Source organism: Gastrolobium bilobum, unplaced genomic scaffold, assembly GCF_033153095.1.
Source record: "Gastrolobium bilobum isolate Gb01-03AN ecotype WA unplaced genomic scaffold, APGP_CSIRO_Gbil_v1 utg3588, whole genome shotgun sequence".
NCBI classification, from domain to species: domain Eukaryota; kingdom Viridiplantae; phylum Streptophyta; class Magnoliopsida; order Fabales; family Fabaceae; genus Gastrolobium; species Gastrolobium bilobum.
In genome coordinates this window covers 34568-56112 of record NW_026899729.1, presented here as the reverse complement: position 1 = coordinate 56112, position 21545 = coordinate 34568, and the positions used below count along the sequence as shown (strand labels likewise).

Below are 21545 nucleotides of genomic sequence, written 5' to 3'. Positions count from 1 at the left end.
AATAAAACAAGTCAAGACTCAGAATGGTAAAAACTACTATATATACAGAAGTAAGGTAATGAATACACAAGTGGAAATAAGAAACATTATTCTTTTGATATTTAGAGAAGATGGAAGAGGCAACATTCTGAACCTCAACCATGCATTAGGTCTCATCACATTTACCCTTTTGACAAATCACAAGGGTAACCCTTAACCAGAAACGACAAGTAAATGGTTCAGAGGTGGTCCAACTTTCACTTTAAAACTTTGGTACCCTAAAAATTATGAGGTTTCTTGCACCCACTAACTTGCCCTAACTCTTACGTCTCTCTAAGGCAGATCCAACTTGTAGAATTTGTAGTTTTGTTCATATTGAAATTTTCATTTTGAAAGAATAGAGTCACAGTCAAGGTTGCTTATGGGGCAGTCATCCCAATAATGTTCTATTACCTCAAGAAAGCTCCACAAGTCTTTCACATGTGACATTGTCCTCAAATATCTTCAGGGGTACACATGAAAATAGAGACAAGGCCACATTTAACTCACTTATTCGTCTAGAGCTTTAAGTTTTAACAGAACTAATTTTACTTTTATACAATAACAGATAAAAAAGAATAAATAAAGTGGATTGAAGAGTACTTGCTGCAGGAACATGTTAGTTCAAAGATCAAGTTCTGGTGTATATTCATCAAAGCTTTCTTCATCTACCAGAAGAAATGGTGGGAAAAAAGAAAAAAAATCAAACATCAAAAACACAATTCAAGAACTTAAATACTTTACATTTGCTCCATGGTTGCATGGGAGGCTAGAAGAAAACCAAAAAGATAAATTAAATTAAACGACCTCAAATCCATTTCATCATGTTCTTCATGCTAGCTACCAGTAGGTTCAATATCCTTTAGAAGTCCAACTATCTGCTGCATGCTTGGTCGCTTGGAGGGCAATTCAGCTGTGCACAGATAGCCAATCTTGAGAGCCTCCTCCATTTGTTCATATGGTCCTGTATTGCAAATTTTTGGATCAATAGCTCTTGAAGCTTGGTTTTTTCTTACTAGTCCTCTGACCCAACTTACCAAAGTTGCTTCTTTATCATCAGGGTAATCATCTCCAACTGGCTTCTTTCCAGTTAGTAGCTCAAAGAGAACAACCCCAAAACAGTATACATCAGATTTTGGTGTTGGGGAGTCAAAATCTGGTCGAGAAAACTCTGGGGGAACATAACCAGGTGAACCACGTGCAATCTCCTCATCCAAGCCATTTCCAAAAATTTTAGCCAATCCAAAATCAGACAATCTTGGTTCCAGATCATAGTCCAAATAGACACTGCTAGCTTTAACAGCTCTGTGAATTATTGGAGGTGAGCATCCATGATGCAGAAATGCCAATGCTCTAGCAGTGCCGAGGGCAATTTTGTGGCGAAATCTCCAAGTTGTGAGTAATCCTTCAGAGCCAGCATTTTGAATCCCATTATTGTCAGCTTCTTCCCATGTATCTGTGCTCCAGTCATCTGTGCTTTGTACCCCAAGTGGCAAGTCATAAAGCAGATTTTGCAAGTTACCATTTTCCATGTAATCATATATAGCAATCCTTTGATCCCCAGCAACACAATATCCAGTTAAAGGAACAAGATTGGGGTGCTTGATTCTACCAAGAAACTCTAGCTCTCTTGCAGCTTCTTGATCTGTCAATGTAGATCCAACAACCAAAACTTTAACTGCTACATGAATACCACCAGGGAGAAAGCCTCTGTAGACAGGACCAAATTTTCCTTCAGCCAAAAGGGTACCACGGTCAAAATTTGAAGTTGCAGACAAGAGGTCTGCAAATGTAATATTCAACAATGGCTTCTCAAAGATTACTACTGGGACTGATGTTGCTTGCTTAACATCAGCCACCCAAGTTGTTGAATCAGTTTGGAATGAAAAGGGACCTGAGATATTCTGTTCTTCTTTGTATGAATATTGCTTAACTTCCCACATTTTTGTTTTCCTTCTGCAACCAAATGCTAGAAATAAAAGGCCAGCCAGCAAGCAGATCATTGAGAAGGTCAGTACCAGAGCTAGCTTCATTCCCTTATGTCCAGTGGCTCTTCTTTTGAAAATATGAGGATTTGCAGCAATTGGACAACTGTTCAATGATCCAAAGAATGCTGTTTGCAGGATCTCAGGTTTGATTTCTGAAGCACAAAGGGTTAAGTTATTATAAGAGAAGTTGTATTTCACCATCTGGGGGAGTTTCTCTAAGACAGATGGAGGGACTGGTCCACTCAAATTGTTGTTTGAAAGGTCAAGAATTTGGAGATGTTTATTACTCAGTAAGAGAATGTTCCCAGTTAGATGATTCATAGAAAGATCTAGTGCATCTAAATTAGTCAGTTGTGAGATTCCATCAGGAATGTGACCAACAAGACTAGTTTTGGACAAGTTCAGATACTCCAATCCTGGGAGCATTTCAATCCGTGGGAATTTCTGTCTGGTAAATCTGTTGTGTGCAAGATTAAGGTGTTTTAGATTCAAGGATTCATTCAAATTTTGGAAAATTTCCCCACTAAGCTGATTCTCTGACAAGTCCAGATAAACTAAATGAGACCAATTGTAATTAGAGTTGTGCTGTACCTGGGGAATGTGACCTTGAAATTTGTTTCTGCTTAGGTCTACCACCTCCAACCTTTCCTGAAACACACCCATGACAGAACCCTCAAACGAATTGCCTGATATGTTGAGACTCACAATGGACTTCAACTCAGAGATATCTGAAATACGACCAGAAATGTTATTCCCAGCAAGATTCAATGTCTTGAGCTTAGGAAGCGCAGCACCAAAACCATCTGGAAGGGTTCCATTAAGTTGATTTGATGAAAGATCCATTGAAACTAGAGATTGGCACTTGAGAATCCCAGAGGGTATGCTATGTGCAAACCTGTTGTGGTCAAGTTTGAGGATCTGCAGACTCACAAGGGAGCCAATAGCTTCAGGAATTTCCTCAGAGAAACTGTTGCTGGACAAGTCAAAGCTTTCTAGCAAACCAAAGTTGCCAATGTTGTTAGTCAATGAACCAGAAATCTGATTGGAGGAGAGGTTAAGGTTCTTGAGAGAGCTTAAACTCCAGAAATCTGAAGGTAAGCCAGTGATTTTGTTGTAGCTAAGATCCAAAGATTGAAGTTTGCTGAGCTTGCCTATGGTGGTATCAGGAATAAGGCCAGTGAGGCCCATATCAGAAAGCATCAAGTCAACAACATGTTCCTTATTGGCATCACAGAAAACCCCTTGCCATGAACAAACAGAAGTAGAGAAGTTGTTGGCTTGAGAGGATGTTAACCCCATCTTCTTCAAGAACTCAGACACAAAGAACTCATCAGTGTTCGGTTGCTGAGACGCCAAATGCTTGAACAAGAGTGTCAAAATCAGAACAGAACCAAATACTCCCAAACCCATCAAGGAGTGATGTTTGATGCTCAGAAATAATATAGAACAGCAACCCCAAAACCTCCACCGCCAAAGGAAAACGCCCCTCTCAGAACTTCAAAACCAGCATGACCATATCTTGTTGAACTTAAAAGCAAAACATTTTTTTTACTGCATAGTATAGCGTAGAAGGACACAAGGTTAAAAGAGAACTGTTTACTTTGTAAGAAACAAACTCACTATGATGTAACACAAATGTTGTGGACTAGAAACAAGAGAATGTGAGGAAGTCTTGTCTGGATTTGCAGATCTTTGAAAACCAACAAAAAGAAAGAGAAATAAAGAAACAACCGAAGCAAGAAGCAAACTATAGTGAGTGTGTTTGTCTAGACTCTAAGATTGTGGAAAAGGTGTGATGCTTTACTTGTGTGGCAGGACTTTTTGACTACAAAAACTGATTTTTTTAAGAAGGGCTTTTCCCCCTTCAAATGAGGCACAGACAGCACAACATGCATAGCAGTTTGTACCAGTAAGGAAAGGTAAACATGAATTTGGTATTGGAGTGAGGTGTAGTTGGTTTGAGCTTCATAAATGGGAAGGAACTGCACTAAAATACAGTTGAGGATGATGGTTGGTTAATATATCAAAGATTTGTTGGTGTGAATTCAATGATTCTTCATTGAGTGAGAGAGTGCTCATCACCATTTTTGGTTCCTTGGAAAAGAAAAAAACCAAAGAAATGTCTCCTTTTGAATTTTGATATAATAATTATCCGAGGCAAAATGGACCCCCTTGTTCTTTTTTGTCTCAGCACACAAACTTCTCTGATATTTTATAATAATTAAGTAATTAAAGTTAAGTTATTTTATTTTCAAAAATTTATAATTAAAATTATACTGACAGATTTCTTTTTAAAAAAAAAAATTCTTAAAAATCAATTAAATCTAAACATGCGGTAAATATGTATACTTTGTCCATATGATTTATTAATGTTACTTTATTACTGATATTGTATATAGCTCAAATTACTACTGTAAAGGGTATAATTTTACTTGCTATGCAACTAATCGGTGATCTATTTGTTGAATTAAACACAAGCATTTTATAATACGAAGCACTTGGTTCAACTGTAAAGGGTTGTTTTAAATGGATTAGTCGATTAATAGGTGGAGAAATCTCAAAAAATACTAAAAATTTTATAATAAAAAAGTCCGAATATATAATTCAAAGTTTGGATCCTTTCACCATCAAAATAAGGCAATGTTCAGCTAGAATCCTAAATACCATCACTTCTACTGGCAAATAATCCAATTGCTATTCAGGGAAAATATGAGTGTCTCACTTTCCTCAATTTTTTTGGCAATTAATGTTGTTGGTTCAAGAAAAAAGCTCTCTGTCGCTACCAAGATCTAGACTATATTATTGTGGTCTCTCAACTCAACCCACCTTCCAGTCCCAAAAATAACAAAAATAATTTTGATAATAACCATTTCAATGCATGGTAGAATAAAGTGTATTTTTTTGACTTTGAAACATACAAAAAATGTTCCTTTCCTCCCAGAAATAAGTGAGTCTTAATTTATGTTCACTGAGTTGTAATTATAAAATGCGGGTCATTCTCAATGTAGGCACCAGGGACAATGGCAGTAATCTACCATGTGGACCCTCTAGTTAGTAAGTGACAATAAATAATCCATTTCAGTTTGGGGTTTTGAGCCCTTCGGACTGTTTGTCTTGTCACGTGAAGCAACCCAGCAGAAGGACTAATATTGCCCATATCAAGGTGCAATTTATGTTGGAAACATTATTTTAAGAAAAAAGTGTTTATACTTTTAAATGATATAATTTATATCATTTTATTTTCACAAAGAGATGAGACTCACACCTTTATTTTCTTTGTCAACTCTTTCTCTTCCTTTATCTATCTCTTTTTCTCTCTTAAAATAATACAACTTTACATCCTTTAAAATGACACACACTTTACCCTTATTTTAAAGCTAAGTTTGTATGCAATGTTTTTTTTTTTAGATTTTTTTTACCAATTATTTGATTAATCATTTAATCCACTTGAGTAAGTGTAAAAAATTAATTTAATCCAAAAATTTAAGTTAACATTTTTAATGGTTTATATTTTTCTCTAACATAACTCCCCACACAAGAACCTTTTGAGTTTGAAATGTGAATGTTGTCCGATCTCAATTTTTTGTTTAATTTGTGATTTACTTAATTCAACTAGAAAGTGAGGAGCGGCGATGATCGAACTGTACTTTATATTTTTCTCTAACATAATCCCTCGTGCAAAAGCACTTTGAGTTTGAAACATGAATATTGTATAGACTCAATTTTTGATTTATCTTGTGTTTTACTTAATTCAACTAAAAAATTGAGGCGACGAGGATCAAACAGATGACCACTAAAACTTTGGTATCATATAAATAAATAATTTAATCCAAAAACTTAAAGTGTGAAATATTTTTAATAATTTATATTTTATCCTAATAGTCATGCAAGATTATGAGGATGATAAAAAAATTGGGTTCATGTTTTCTTATGTTGCATGAGAGAATAAAAATAGAGACAAATTAAATGTGAGTCCCATATTTTATATTATAAAAGAAAAGAAAAATTAATTGGCACAGAAAACGAATTTGTGTAAGAAAAAATTTTGTTCTCCTATTACATGAGAGTATGATTTCCCAAAAAAAATTCTATTAAATTTTTAACACAACTAAAGATTCTAACTCGGAAACTCTGCAATGATTTTCATTTCGCTTCAATATTTATTTCAATTAGATTTTGTCTAATGTCCGGTGGTTTTTACCCTAGTTAATTTTGGGTCTTAATTATATAGTCTATTTCTACCCATTTTTGTGGCCCACAATCCCTCCTTTCTCTAATACTCTCCACTCATTTGAATCTCCTTTGGAGAAGTGCTAGCACATGAGACTTTCACTTCATTCCCTTTATTTTACGGAAACAAATCTTCATATACAAGCAATACACTATTTGTTGTTTGCACATGGCAAGTTTGGCCAACACACATAAATATTTGACTCTCTGAGTGCGTGAGAGAGAGAGAGCATTTAGAAGCCACAGCCAATGAGTGAAGATGATGGAAATGAAGCCTAGTCAGTGTCTATGTCTAATGATTTGCATTGATTAAGGATGAGGCTTAATGAGTAACGTGAAATCAACTGGCATAATTACTATAAATCATAACATCCCCACTAAATTTTTTAGGCCTAAGTTATTTACTTTATTTGTTCATTTTCAATACTGTTATATTAGAATTTTAATTAATTTTTATTATTTTTTTATTTTCTTGATATTCTGATCTAATGATATTGAAGAAGAACAAATAAAATAAGCATAAAAAAATAGACATAATATTTTATTTTATTTTTATGCGAACACTATGTTTATTGTGCATTTTATCAATCATGCCTTCATACTTATACTTCAAACCACGTCAAATAAATAATGTCCCTGTATCAGACGGACCACTTCATGGACTCATGAGGTACACTGGTCCATCATATGTAAAAAACAGCACTAGTATGCATTCGTAAATTAATCACACTAAATCCAAATTTTGGAGAAAGTACATGATTATTTTAAATTTTGGAAATCTTATACGAAGATATCGTCAATCTTTCTAAATTAATAAACCATCATGTGCGTACTCATGCAAGCTACAAATTATGGAGTTTATAAGAAGGTTCTTCTACTTGAGAGCAAACCTTTTGCACAACACTTTCACACTTCCTCAATCATACCAACACAATTTTTTTTTTCCATAGGTAATAATTAATAGGACATCATGAATAGCTAGTAGCCAAGTATCCGAAAGCAAAGCAACGTATGCGTTTAGAAATTATGGGAAATCGAAAGAAGTCAATAATTGATGAAACTCAATAAATAAATAAAAAGTAAATACAAGATAGCCATGTTATTGTTGTCGATTTTTATTTTTTTTTATATTTTATTTTTGGTGATGATGCTTATGTTTCATTTATGAGGTTTATTAGTCTCATTTTGTAGGAAAATTTCTCTCTTATGTCACACTCACAAACCAACAATAGAACCCACCAAAATAAGATAGAAAAAAAAAATTAAATAGATCCAATATTATTTTTCAGTGTGCAGGAAACGAATCTGTCTTATGTGACAGATGAAAAGTAAAACTCTTCATTTATTTATTTTTCAACTGTGAAAATGAATTATGGACCTCAAACACCATAACTACTCCTGCTGACCGTGAGAAATATCAATGAACTATATGCAATTCCCACCTTGACTTACCCATCAATCTCATATGAAACCATCTACCAAACACCCCCTTAGATCAAAATACTTACAAATCAGAGTCATTTAAATCAAGACAATATGTTAACTCTCGAATGAGATCTCAGACTTTATGTTAGACACGTCAAATGATCTCTTCCCTCCTAAAATTTAATTATATAATATTAATTTTTAACATACTTGTTTACCATCTAATTCAAACTCAAACCAAAATGCCAAATAAAAATCCAGTACAAGATACAGACACATTTTGCAACGCAAGTACAAAATGATTTGAAAAATATAAAATTCATAAACAAAATTTCTGGTCTACTACAATGGGTTACATTTTTCACTTCTCGAATGTACATCTCATTGTTGTCTACAATGAGAATTGTACACCAGTGCATAGAAAACCCATCCCACTGCAGCTCGGCCCCAAAGACAATAAAATAATCGTGCAAACAAAAATTTTGTACTGCTAAAAAAGAACAAGGTAGGTGCTCTCTTCACTACACTTTCAGCGTTTGACAAATCGACAATTGCTACAAAAAGCCCACAGACATCCTAAACGGCGGGTTCCCTGAGCTAGATTGATCCAACTTTACCCTTTTAAACTTGGATTTCTCGGTAGCAATTTCTTGGAAAAGATTCGGTCCACTAAAGCTGTGCTTGGAGCCCCTTATCTTCTTCCTCTTCCTCTTCCCCTTATCATATTCTTCATCCCTGTAAATTTAGAGGTGGAAAGATACAAATTTATAAATATGAAGTTATTCATTAGAATAGCCAGTCACAGTCAGTGATGAAAAATCCTAAGCCTCCCCCCACCAAAATATCAAACATTGTGATTAACAGCTATAATAATATTTGGTAGATTGCAACTGGATGAAGAAGAGCAGATTTTAACAATGAACCTGGACAAAAACCTTTCCCGCATACACTAAAAAACTCCATTCCATTTTCATGTATAAACACATACCAATAATAGCCTAAAAGGTTTCCTAGGTCAAAAAGCGAATCTACAAGGCAACATATTATGTAAAGGCAATCATAACATCATTGTTTGGACATTAGAGAAGCCTAAAGTTGAATCTTAAGCTGTGATTATTTAACATAGAAATCCAGTACGTAGAAGAAAGTACTTTTTAGGTACAAATAAAGAGATTTATGTTTTTTATATTGTAGGAGATAAAATTATTTCATACACATACATAAAAGTGTTTGGAGCCATGTGAGAAAAAACAAGAGAAAAGAAAATATGGATCCCACACACTTTTATGAGTGTAGGAGATAAAATTAGCTCCTATAACATGAGAAAAACTAATCCCACAAATAAATCGTTGAAAATGATAACTTTTCACAACTCAAAAAAAAAATACCATATTTCCTCTCCTTAAGAGAGAAAAACTCACTTTGAAACCATGAACTCGAGGAAAAATGTTTCTTCCAAGAGTCGGTCATGACAGAGGAAGGCCCAAACCAATATATTCCAAATTACTATAAATAAAAAAGAAGAGAGAAAGGAACAACATGTGGCTGAGCTCACCATTCATCTCCTACATATCCAATGCTGACAATCTGGTCATTCTTTGACTCCAAGGACTGAGATGAATGTAATTCTATATCATCCCAACTTGCAACTGCACCCAAATTAATAACAGAAATGTTATAAGTCAAGCATAAAGGTGCCAAGAGTTTAAAAGTACAGGAAAAAGGATGGGAAGTGACTCAAGTATTACACCATTACATAACAAACTAAGCTAAACTAAATAAAGTAGCTTTGGGTTTTATTGAGCATGAACATTATTTAGGTGGAAGTCATTGAGTAGAGATGAAAGATTCACATTCCAGACCACTTTACAAGTTTCATCCCATTAATTTTATTCATTCAAACACTAAAAATATTTGTCTGGTTTACTTGAAGCAGTTCAGTAATTCCTAATACCCTGATAACTATATTTGATTCAGTTAGGAGATCTCTAAAAAGAGCATTTTCATTCCACAATATATATATATATATAAGAGCAACCCAGAACCATAGTTACCACCATCAATACCAACACCATTACCAGGTCCATCATGGCCACTACCACTATTGCTGTCACTACCCACTGGCCCCCATCATATAGCCTAGATAGACCCACTTTATAGTTATCAATCTCAAATGGCATCGTAGCAACCCCTAAACCACCATAGAGGGATCACAACTAACAGTATAGCCACTTCGGTGAAGTCCACATTATGTGATTAATTAGAGATAAATACAAAATCATTATGGGATTATGACCATTCTTCAATTCTTGTGAAGATTATATTATTACCCAAAACTCAAAAGATAAGTAAATGGTTTAAATTAAAAAAATTACCAGATTAAGGAGCCAGAAGTTTGTCTACTACTATTCCCTACATTAGATTCTCTCATTACTTACATGCCACCCTTTTCTTGAATTTTCTTCCCACTCCAAATTAATACCACCCTTTTCTGGAATTCTCTTCCCACTCATCCAATACCCATTAATTGATACCCCTCCACAATAAATGAGATAAAAAAATCACTCTCCATTAAACTCCGACTAGCGAGGCTGAGGTGAGGGCAATCCTTTAACACATCCTTACCCTTGCATAATTGAAAAGAAAATGTTTCCCGAATTTGAACATGTGGCCTTTCAGTCACAAACAAGCAACTTTACAACTGTTTCAGGCTCACCCTCTTTGAATAAATGAAATTGAGCTATGGATAGACTTCTCTAAAGTGAGATTATCTGGAAAGTAAAGGCGTATCTATGCTTCATTATCTTAATCCACTAAAATTCAAGGGTAGATATACCACTACTTGCTCACTTTAGAGAATTCACAGTTTAGGGACCCTTTTCCTTGGGTTATTCCCTCAGAAGTCAATATTATCTAAACTTAAAGAGATCCCGAAATAAAGTGTTTCATGAAACAAGGATACTAATATTTTTAGGTCAACTATAGCAGAATAATTAGACACTAAAATGAGCAAGCACATTTATGCATTTATTTGATCATATTCCTATGTTCCAGATGGTCCATTTTTAGTCCTTTTCCTCTTTATCTCCCCCTCTTCTTCTATTCCCCTTCTTTTATTACTTATATATATATATATATATATATATATATATATATATTATTACTACTTTATTTATTTATTTTTATTTTTTATCTTTTTTCAACCCTTTCGTATCTTTTATTTGGGTTCATCTACCACCGACCCCAATTAATTTGGGATAAATGTGTTGTTGATGTTGATTTGATCATATTCGAGTATATTATCATAGTACAAATCCAAAGGCAGCACATCCACATATATGCAACTCCACTTTGCACAGAACAAGAGCAGGATTAAACTACATGGATTTGGAACACAAATTTCACATATTATCCCAGACAAAAACTGGGAGAGAAAATCAATAGAAACTTACCAACTGTCTCCTCCAGACCTCGGGTGAGCATACTCATTAAACTATTATGCATTTGATCTCTTTTACCATCTTGCAGACTATCAGCTTGTCTAGCTTCAAATTGGTCTACTACTGAACCACACCCAGATATATTTTCTAGTTGCATGGCTGTTGCAAGAATGGCACAGTTTTGATTGATTCTCTTCCTAAATTCTTCAGCAGTATTTTCTACCGGAGATTCATTATTAGATTTAAAATTAGCACCAGCTTTATAACCAGCCTTGGTTTCCCTACTCTCGAAACAACTTGACACACAGGGAAATTCATCAACTTTTTCAGCTGTAGTTGACACACAGGGAAATTCATCAACTTTTTCAGCTGTAGATGGCCCAACATCAGATGAGAAATCATGTTTATCCAACTTTCCTTTAATTGGATTCTTCAAACCGGACGTGCGACGTTTACTTCTTTTGTGATTCCTCTTCTTTCTAGGGCTTAAGTATGCCAAGAAAAGGAACGTTGAGCGGGCATGCATGCTTGATACCTGATACTTCAAAAACTTCTTTTTTGATTTTTTCATGCACTTTTGATTAAGACTCTCCATATTCAAAGATCCATTTACTGAGTCATGAAGAACCAGTCCTTGAGAACCAACAGCATTTTCACACACTATACCACCTGCTTTGTCACACACTGAACTAGTTGCAGAGGATCCAACCTAAAAGTTTAAAAGTTCGGTCAATACATCAAAACAATAAGTCTCAAAGCAATGGGCAGACAGAGGGGATAGTGTAGAAACCTGATGGTTAACGTTGTTCAGTGGAATAAGTGACGTTATGGAGCTAGTGCCGTTTGACATTGAATCTTGAGGTGCAGCAACATCAACTTTTGCAACAATTTTTTTCTAAAAGAGGATTCACAGATCAGTAATCAAGAAAACTAAAGTAGCATCAGTTTAGCACAATTAGGGTAGTGAGAGTACTTGGAATTATTTACCTCCAGAGAATAAGATGTTCCATCATTTGCATGTTTACCGGTAGATATCTGGGGATTATTGAAGGTTGGCACAATAGCAAGAGAATCTTTCATGCCCTCTTTTGAAATTTCATTCTCATTGCACATATCAATTTTGCATCCAGATGGTGCAACAGAACTTTGTAGATTACTAGGGACAGTATAGTCTTTTCTGGAGTGATCTAATGATGACATGCATTCAAGTTCTGGTTTAGTAGCAGAGAGCCCTTCTGGTGAGTCCACTGGCTGCTGGGCCTTGGGAGAAAGTTCCGCTACAGGTATTTTACCTTGCATCAAGTTTTCAGCTAACATGACGCTATTTTTTTTCTGAACCAGAGTATCCTTCAGAAAGGAAACCCTTGACGAATCAACATTGGACATATTTTTCTCAGCTTCAGCAGTCATAGAAGGTTCCCCCCAGAGTTTATTTTCCACTGTACCATTTGGAACTTCAACCAATATGTGGTTTGAAGTTGAAGAATCTCTATTTCCATTCACATTTGCCTTCATATTATCCTTCTTAACAATGTCAACAGGCTTCCTTGGAATAATACTTTTTCTATCACGAACATAAAACAACATGTATGCTTGCTGATTTAAAACTTCACGCTCACTGACATGACTCACCTGTTGCAACAGAGAAAATTGGGTTAAAATGATGAGTGACTTATATGAGGCAAGAATAGGGCACCCTAGTGTGGCTTCATGATAGTGTTCCTCCAAAAAAAGTCATCAATACAATAATTCACAAGTTATGCAGTTTATTTTCATAGCATATAATTCATCAATAGAATAATTCACAAGATTTTTTTTTTGGATAAAGGTGTTGTTGATGTTGATATAATTCATCAGACTTCTATGCAAGGGAAGACAACACCCAATCACCAAAAACAAACAAACATTGACGCAACAATAATGTCAAATTGCAAAGAGGTAACCATTATGAATAGACTAACTAGAGTTCAAAAAATGAAATGCTATTCTACAATGTAATATTTACTCTTCTTTCTAGTTCCCCCATCTCTAGAGACATTGACTACTTCTCACTTTCTCAGTACATTGCCAAGAATTCCAAAAACCATAGCACTAGAAAAAGAAAATTAGATAGGCATATTTTCATTACCCGGTTGTCATCCAAGGTATACCACATGTTATTCGAAGTGCGAACATAGCAATAATAGTGGCCAGAATGAGTGCTGGAACCAGAATGAACCAGAACCCCATAAAGAGAGTACTTCACATCCCCTTCCTGCTAAACAGAAGAAAGTTGAAAGTAAGAAGTGTAACATAACCATATTATAAGTTACAGACACAAATAGAAGGCAGTCAAACAGCATAGCAAATATTTTGAAACAAAAAACTCTGAAAAATCTACTAAGCTTGTCCTTTTAAACATAGTAATCCTTCCACCGGCAAAACAAGTATTAGGGACATGATTTTTCCATCTTATCCAACACAAGTTTTGGAAAAACAACAAAGAGATATTGCACAGAAAGTGAGATAATATATAACTTAAAAAAGAACATTGCTTACATATGAGCCACTAACAAAAGGTTTTAAGTTCAGCTCACAACCAAACTGAACCTAACACATTTGGTGCCTCATGAATTGTAAGCTGCTTGAGAGCCCTAACTTTCTGCTTGCATCGTTGACAATGGTATTGCTTCTCCCCACCATCCAACCATTCTGCAGCAGTGAAATTTGAAAGTGCTTTTTGCAATGAATCTGCCTTGAATATCTCAAGACTTAAATCTAAGAATGGATCAAATTTGTTGGAGCCATAAGAACACTGCTGGCATTTCACCTGGCAAAACCAACCAAAAAACTATTTTGAGTTGTTGTTCGGGGAAGGCCATATTAATGATTTTATATTTCTATATAGATTCTCAGATTTTATTAGATGCCAACTGAACCATTTTCGAACCTCCATTAGTAATGATATCACTCTTAAAAATTCCACCACTAATCAAGAAACAATTACCTGACTCCGGAGACGACCACCAAAGATCTTGTGAACAAAACTCTTTTCGTAAGCACCAGGTGATTCACTTGGTACACCAGAAGGGAGGCAGCATTTATGCATCGACTCAAGTAAGTTAACCATATACTCATGTGCATCCTCCTGCCTTGCCTTTCGGAAATTTTGTGATATGCCTGATCTCATGTCAGGAAATACATTGTTTTTTAACCCCCCCCCCCCAAAAAAAAAAAAAGAGAGAGAGAGAGGAGGAGGAGGAGGAGAATGGTGTATGAAATCTTGTTCTAAATATCATTTGCAGCCTTTAAACAAGAGTGAATGACAATTAGCTTAGTTTCAGAACCTTATCAGCTGAAAGGATAATAAATCAGCAACTCATTTAAAAGAAGTTAAAAAAGGTAAATCAGCAACAGGAAGCTCCCAAAAAGATGCACAACAACAAACCTCGTGGTTTAGTAAGAATGTAAGAAGTTGATTCTAGCCATGTCTTCAGAACAGACAGCTTAGATACTGGTATTTTCCAATCTTATGATGTTTATAAGAGAAGATGTGAAGGTCAGAAACTCATTATGAAAACAAACTCCCATAGCAACCATTCACCTTGGCACAAAGGAATTCATGCACTAAAAGCACAGAAAGATAGGAAAAGGAAGAAGACTATTTTATAAAGGTGGCCTAATTCTTACCAAATGTCTAAAACAAGAGAACAAAAAATGGACCTTAAATGCTCATTCATAAATCAAACTCAAAACATAAGGATACACCGTAGATTCCCAACAAGATCCTCTGGTGATAATATTCTCCCAGTTGATTTTAGTGCGCAACTCACGTGATTCTGTATTGCACACAGAGCACAAAATCCAGCAATGTGGCCTACAATTATCGTAAAATATAATTAGAATATCAATATAACAAAAACTTTCTTCACACATACATATGCACCATTGCTAAATAAATGGAGAAATTACGAAAACATAACCCTATTCAACTTTGCTCATCTAACAGAGTCAAGTAAACCAAAGAAAAAGTGGGGAGTTGCTCACAGGAATTTTTATGCTTGCCACTTTGCAGGTATGCAGCTAGTGGCTCCGTATATGTCAAACACTGCAGCACCGAATTGATAAAACATGTGTTTCCAAGATTTTGCAACCCAGCTCCTATTCTTCGACAGGTAATCCCGAAGCTGAGCTCCGGATCCAAGCCATAGTCGGATAATTCGGAACCGTCGTGCTTCTTGGAAGCCGCAGGCGAGGCAGCGGGAGATGAACAAGGCGGTCGAGGTTCGGAGGCGGTAGGGTTTAGGGTCTCGAGGTGAAAATCATTGGAAAAGCCCTTGAATGGTTTCTTGACAGGGTGGAATTCGATCCTTCTCCGGAAGAGGATGTTATTAGGTGAAGGATCAGGTGGATTCATAGTTTCCGTTTGGATCAAGAAACTTCGATTTCTGATTACAAGGTGGAAACGCGGCGGCGAAAGTGGGAAAGAGAGAAGACAACGGTGTTGTTATGGTGTATGTACTCTGAATCTCTCTGATGCACAAGGTTTTGTGCTTCCTATTAAACCCTACACGAACGCAACACGAACTGTGACTCTGACTGTTCCTTTCTCTCTACAATTATTTGTAGTAGTGTCTGGGCCTGGGCCCACAATTGGGTTCAAGGCATATGAGGCCTTTGGTCGGCAAGAGGATTTCAAATTTTAACTTAGATTTAGTATCATTACAAAAATATATTACTTAGATTCTTTGTGATTTTATATATATATATAATTTTTTTTCTTATGATTTTATATATATATAATTTTTTTTTCTTAGGTTTTAACTTATATTATTATCATATTATAAATTAAAATTATGTATCCAAAAATATAAATTACTGATTTGAATTTAAATTAATTTTAATTAATAATAATATCAATTATATTCTTATAATTTTATACATATAAATTTTTTATTTTTTCCTCTTTTATTTTATACCCTCGTCTAATGCATTTAAGACAAATAAATAAAATTAAATTTTAAAAAAATTGAATTATTTTTTTCATGAAAACAAATTCAAATCAAATATTATTTTATTTTATCTATTTTTTATCCCATTTCATTATAAAATTAACTAGAGAAAGTAAAATTTCTTTTTTGATAATACATATTTAATTTATCTTAAATTATAATCTTTAAAAGTTTTAATATATTTTTAGATAAAAAGAAATTAAGATAATTTATATATTAATTTCAAAATAAATAACTTTAAATATTTTTTAATTTAATATTTAATTATTAATTTTATTTAATAATATCGTAATTATATAAAATAAAATTTAGAAAAAGTAAATATTTTTATATTTATAAGACCACAAGAAGTCTAAGGGGGGTGTATTAGATTGGAATTTCAAAAGATTTTAATGAATTATTTTTTGACAAAAAAATCCATCGTTATCCAATTAAGATTTTAATGAATAGAAAAAAAGTAATGTGGTATTCGATTAGGATTTTAAAAATTTATTTTAGATTTCGTCCAAATTCATTGATATTCTGTCAATATTTTAAACAATGAAAAGACAATCTTGCGGTATTTAAAAATCTAATGATTTTAATAGATTTTTTATTGGTGTGAATTTTATGAGACTTTTTAATAAGAAATATAAATAGAATATCTCTCTCACAATCTCACTTTAATCCCTCAGATTTATTGAGATTTTTTTATTGCAAATTTCACTTGCACTTTCAATACCATATAATTGTATACGTCCCTCCCATCGGGTTTTTATTTTCTTCCTGCATATATGCGTTGGTGATTTTTGTATTTGCTGCAACACCGAGACTTTCTTGAAAAAGTTGGTAAGCTTTTTTACGAAACCAAGAGTTATTCAGGAAAAAAAAAGTAATTAATGCTTTTTAACAAAATAATTACGTATTTATTACAGTTTTATGAATAATTGCGGATCTATTATACAATGTGAAGTCTCTTTTGGGCGTCATATGTGACGCCTCATTTGGGCGTCTCTCGTTAGGTATTGACACGTGTCATTTTTTCCAAAAAAAAAATAATTTAATCATAAAACTTCTGAAGGCCATAATTTTTGACTCGGGTATCCAAATCAGGTAATTCTTTTTTTGATTCCACATAACTTTTCGAGATCTACGCAATGACATCTCATTTGACATATTTTATTTCTCACAAACACAATTCAAATTTGCAACAATGATACTATAAAGATGGCACTAAAGTTGATTAACTCATCTATTAAATACAAAACGCAATCAACTCCTATAACATTAAATTCAAAATTCAAATAACCTCCAGCAAATTTATTTGAATTGGCGACAATCTGATTTAGAATATTTATTTAATTATTTCTTTTATTAATACAGATTTTTCAAATTGATTTTTGAGTTTAAATCATAAATCAAATATTTATTTTGATTAACGATAAAGGAAAAAAAAGAAGGTATATGGCAGCGGAAGAGAGAAAGGGTACGGGATAAAGTGAGAAGAAAGAGAAAGAAAAAAAGATTTATTTTATATCACAAATATGGATCGTTGGATGAGATGATAATCGAACGGTAACGAAAGGGGTAGGCAAAGGTAAGTAAAATAGGAGTAGGCACAATAACCTATCCCATAAAAAAAATATTGGCGGTCTAGTCCTCCGGACCGACTCCAGACAACCTCTATTTGTCAGCATTATATACCAGCACGTAATAAGTTTTTATATTTATCCACACAAAAATGTTCTTATATATGCGTCTAAGTTTTTATATTTTATATCAGAAATGAACATTCATTTATTACAATCACATTTATAAAATAATAAATAATTATTTTTTAAAAAAGATTTGTGTCGTTAGTATTTGGAATTTTACAATTTTTTGTAAATGGAATTTTACAATTTTGTATTAGGAGAGGTTATACTTACTATATATTTTTCTTACTACTTGTTACTACCAAATCTTAACCCGTTGATTTCCGTCAATCTAATGGTTGTAATTTATGGGGTCATATTTATTAATTAATTATTAATTTACAATAAATTATAATCGTTAGATTGACAGAAATCAACGGTTAAGATTTAGTAGTAAGAGATAGTAAGAAAAATAGGTAGTAAATATAACCTTTCCCTTTTGTATTTACAAAAATTAAAATCAGATTTAGGAATTATCATTGAATTGGATTAATATTATTTATGACAGTTATTACAGTTGGCAAGTGGAAAATCAAATAACTGTCATAAATATTAGGAATTATCATTGGATTGGATTAATAATATTAATAACAAATGTAATAACAAAATGAAATTCACGCGGTATTAGTACCACACGCTTCCCGGAATTATCACATGTCACCATTGTTATTGATCCTAGATCAATCATGGATTCGATCAAATATTAGGTCAATGGTTCAACTCACTTTAACTATTGGTTCAACTGATTAACTTGAATTTGTATAAAAATATGGGAAAATTGTTAGTCCTTTTAAATGATACAACTTATGTTATTTCACTCATAAAGAGGTTGGACTCACACCTTTATATTTTTTTGTTCACTCTCTCTCTCCTCCTTTATCAATTTTTTTCTCTCACTTGAAATGACACAACTTTATATCCTTTAAAATGATACACATTTTTCTCTAAAAATATATAATAAATATATAAATACAAATATTTTGATAACCAAATTAATGTGACTTTGTGATTAATATTTGATTCTCTTTTCCTTAGATGCCAAGTTCAGAAAACCAATATTAAGTTAATATCGGTTGAACCTGATTTATGACTTGATTGGTTCTTGACTAAATTATATGCATGACTGGATAATTAAATAAATCAGACCAGTTAATAGCCTAATCTCGATTCAATCGGTGGGACCAGTTTTAATAATATTAAGTTAGACAATTATTCTGAATAAAGATTTGTCACGATTTTAATTATAACTAATTTTAGTGTTTTATACTTCTGCTGCTTCAGTTGGAGAAGAAAAGAGCTTCACCTGACCCTTCAGAAAAACGTACCAAACTATTTGCTTCCCCGCAACACCTCGCTTTGTAATTATAGTTAGGGGTGTAAATGGGCCAGGCTGGGCTGAGCCGTATTGAGCCCAGCCCAGGCCCGGCCCGGCCTTTCAGAAAAATAGAGTAGGCTTAGGCTTATAAATTTTTTTTTTTAATAAATAGGCCATAGGTCAATTTTGTCAAGCCCGGCCTACAGCCTTGTAGGCTGGCTTATTTAATTTATTAAAATAAAATAATAAAATAATATTTATTTTATGTGGCAAAGACACAAAGTACCAAATACTAATATCTCTTACTTTTTGTACTATTTTATTTTTATGAAAGGAAAACTTGTCTAATGTCTCCAAATTTTACATGCTGTTGCAGCTTAATACCATGGAGCAATGAGTACCTTGCTGGATTATGATGTTACTGATGAAGATCTTTCAATAATACTCTTCTTTCCCTTGTCTTGATGGTGGTTTAAAGATTTTTAGATGAATGACATTCTTTTGTAGACTTTATTTCAGCATCTAGTAATTGTATTTTTCTTATTTTTCCTATTTTTCTCATTTCTTTGACTCTATTCCTCTATGATATAGATTTTAGAGCTGAGGTATTATGTTGACTCTTTCTTGTTTGTCATTTTTTTCTTATGAGAAGTACTAGTCATGCATGAATGAAACTTTCTTTGTTCTATAAAATTATTTTTTTTGCTTAGTATATATAGTGGGAGGCCTACAAGGCCTGTAGGCCATGTCAGGCTTTCTCATTTTTGAAAATGGGCCGGGCTTGGACAATAAATAAAGCCTTTAATAGGCCAGTAGGCCAAATAGGCTAAATTCTTTTTGACGTAGGCTTGGGCCAGGATGGCCAAAGCCCAGCCCAGCCCATTTACACCCCTAATTATAGCCCTCGAATAATACCCACACACACAAAATTTGTGGCTATGTTACTGACTTACCATGAACTGTCTGGGTTTGGGATATGGATACACTCCCAAAAGTTCCGATAGGCCCACAAGCCCACAAGCCCATAATACCACATTATAGTGCGGACAGTAACCGACAAAATAAAAGAAAAAGAAAAAGAAAAAACTGTTCTATTCATGACTCTCTCAGTTTCCGCCCCAAAAAATTTGGAAAACAAAAAACATGAACAAATTCCAAAAGTTGAAGGAAAAAAGAAAAGAAAAAGGAGTCATGCTAAAAAGCAAATTTAAACACGATTATATTATACTCAAGACCAGTTAACGATGGAAAATTTATTTATCACAAAAATAACGTAGCCAATATGCTTGACTGCTTCTAGTCATGCCTTTAATGGTAGTTAGGCCTGTTTCAAACTTGGTGGACATTTTGCTACTCCACTTCTCTAGTCAACTTAAAATAAGCATGCCATTGAGCTTTAGTAACATTTGTTTGAACTTTAAGTAAATATCTTTTTTTATAATATGATTCCTAACAATACGTATTTATTATTTAACTGCACGTTACCCACTTCCATATTTTCTTATTCTTTAGTTTATACATATGTATAATGAGTGTACTTTTGGTCCATCGCTTTTATTTATGGTAAATAATAAACACAGTGATTGAATAGCATTAAAAAAAATATAAATAATTCTAGTGCGTTTCAACTTTTAAATTACCCATTTTCATGAAAGTAAAACCCCATATAATAAAATATTTGTTAGAAAAGAAATGGAGGGTAAATAATTATTTGTTCGAAAATTCTAAATCTAAGATAAGAAGATAAGTGCATCATAAACTTGGACCCAACAGACTAAAACTCCTATTACCAATTGAATATCCTGCTTGCAAGTTGCAACAAATACAATGAAACTATAACACCTTTGACTTGATGTGAAATGTTTGGTCATACCCACTAAAATGAAGATAAGACGAAGATAAAATATGATTTCCATAATGCCTTTGAGTTTAAGAAAAAAAAAATTAATCATGTCATGTATTTTTTAAGTTTCGGAACTCTTAAGAGTCAATCCTAAGTTTGTTATCTTAAAATCCAATTATGAAGCGTTCGGCCTCATCCTCATTCCTCTCCACTAAAGTTAAAACGAAAAAGAAGATTGTGACCATCACGTATAGCCACCAAACTTTTGTCAGAGATAAAAACCATTTGTAGTAAATGCCATGTTTATTCTCACATCTCAACGTCAGAAAAAATGAAAGTAAAGTGGTGCAAGACCAAGACCTGCCAACTGCATGTTAGAGTCATTACTATTCCTTATTATTTGTGGTTTTACTTTGTCAAATAGGAACAGTAACGTATTGACAATTTCAAAAGCTCAAGAGAAGTATTCAATACTCAAAGTGTGAAAGTTTTGCCGTCTACGGCCCGCTACTGCTAGTTCAAACGGTGGGACAGATGCTATGAAAAAAGATTGGTAAATTAATGCAAAAAACTAAGGAGGAAATGGCCTCGAATTTCATAAGTTGTTTCCTTTTGATTGGGT

At 33.7% G+C, this 21545-nt stretch overlaps 1 protein-coding gene and 1 pseudogene across 1 annotated transcript; both read right to left on the bottom strand.

Annotated features, from left to right (window-relative positions):
- Positions 1-854: 854 nt before the first annotated feature.
- On the bottom strand, positions 855-3416 carry LOC133293020 (probable LRR receptor-like serine/threonine-protein kinase At2g24230). Its single transcript, XM_061491534.1, has one exon. The coding sequence runs from the start codon at positions 3414-3416 to the stop codon at positions 855-857; it is 2562 nt and encodes an 853-aa protein (XP_061347518.1).
- A 4544-nt stretch (positions 3417-7960) lies between these two features.
- Positions 7961-15651, bottom strand: LOC133292974 (ubiquitin carboxyl-terminal hydrolase 23-like; annotated as a pseudogene).
- Between the last annotated feature and the right edge of the window lie 5894 nt (positions 15652-21545).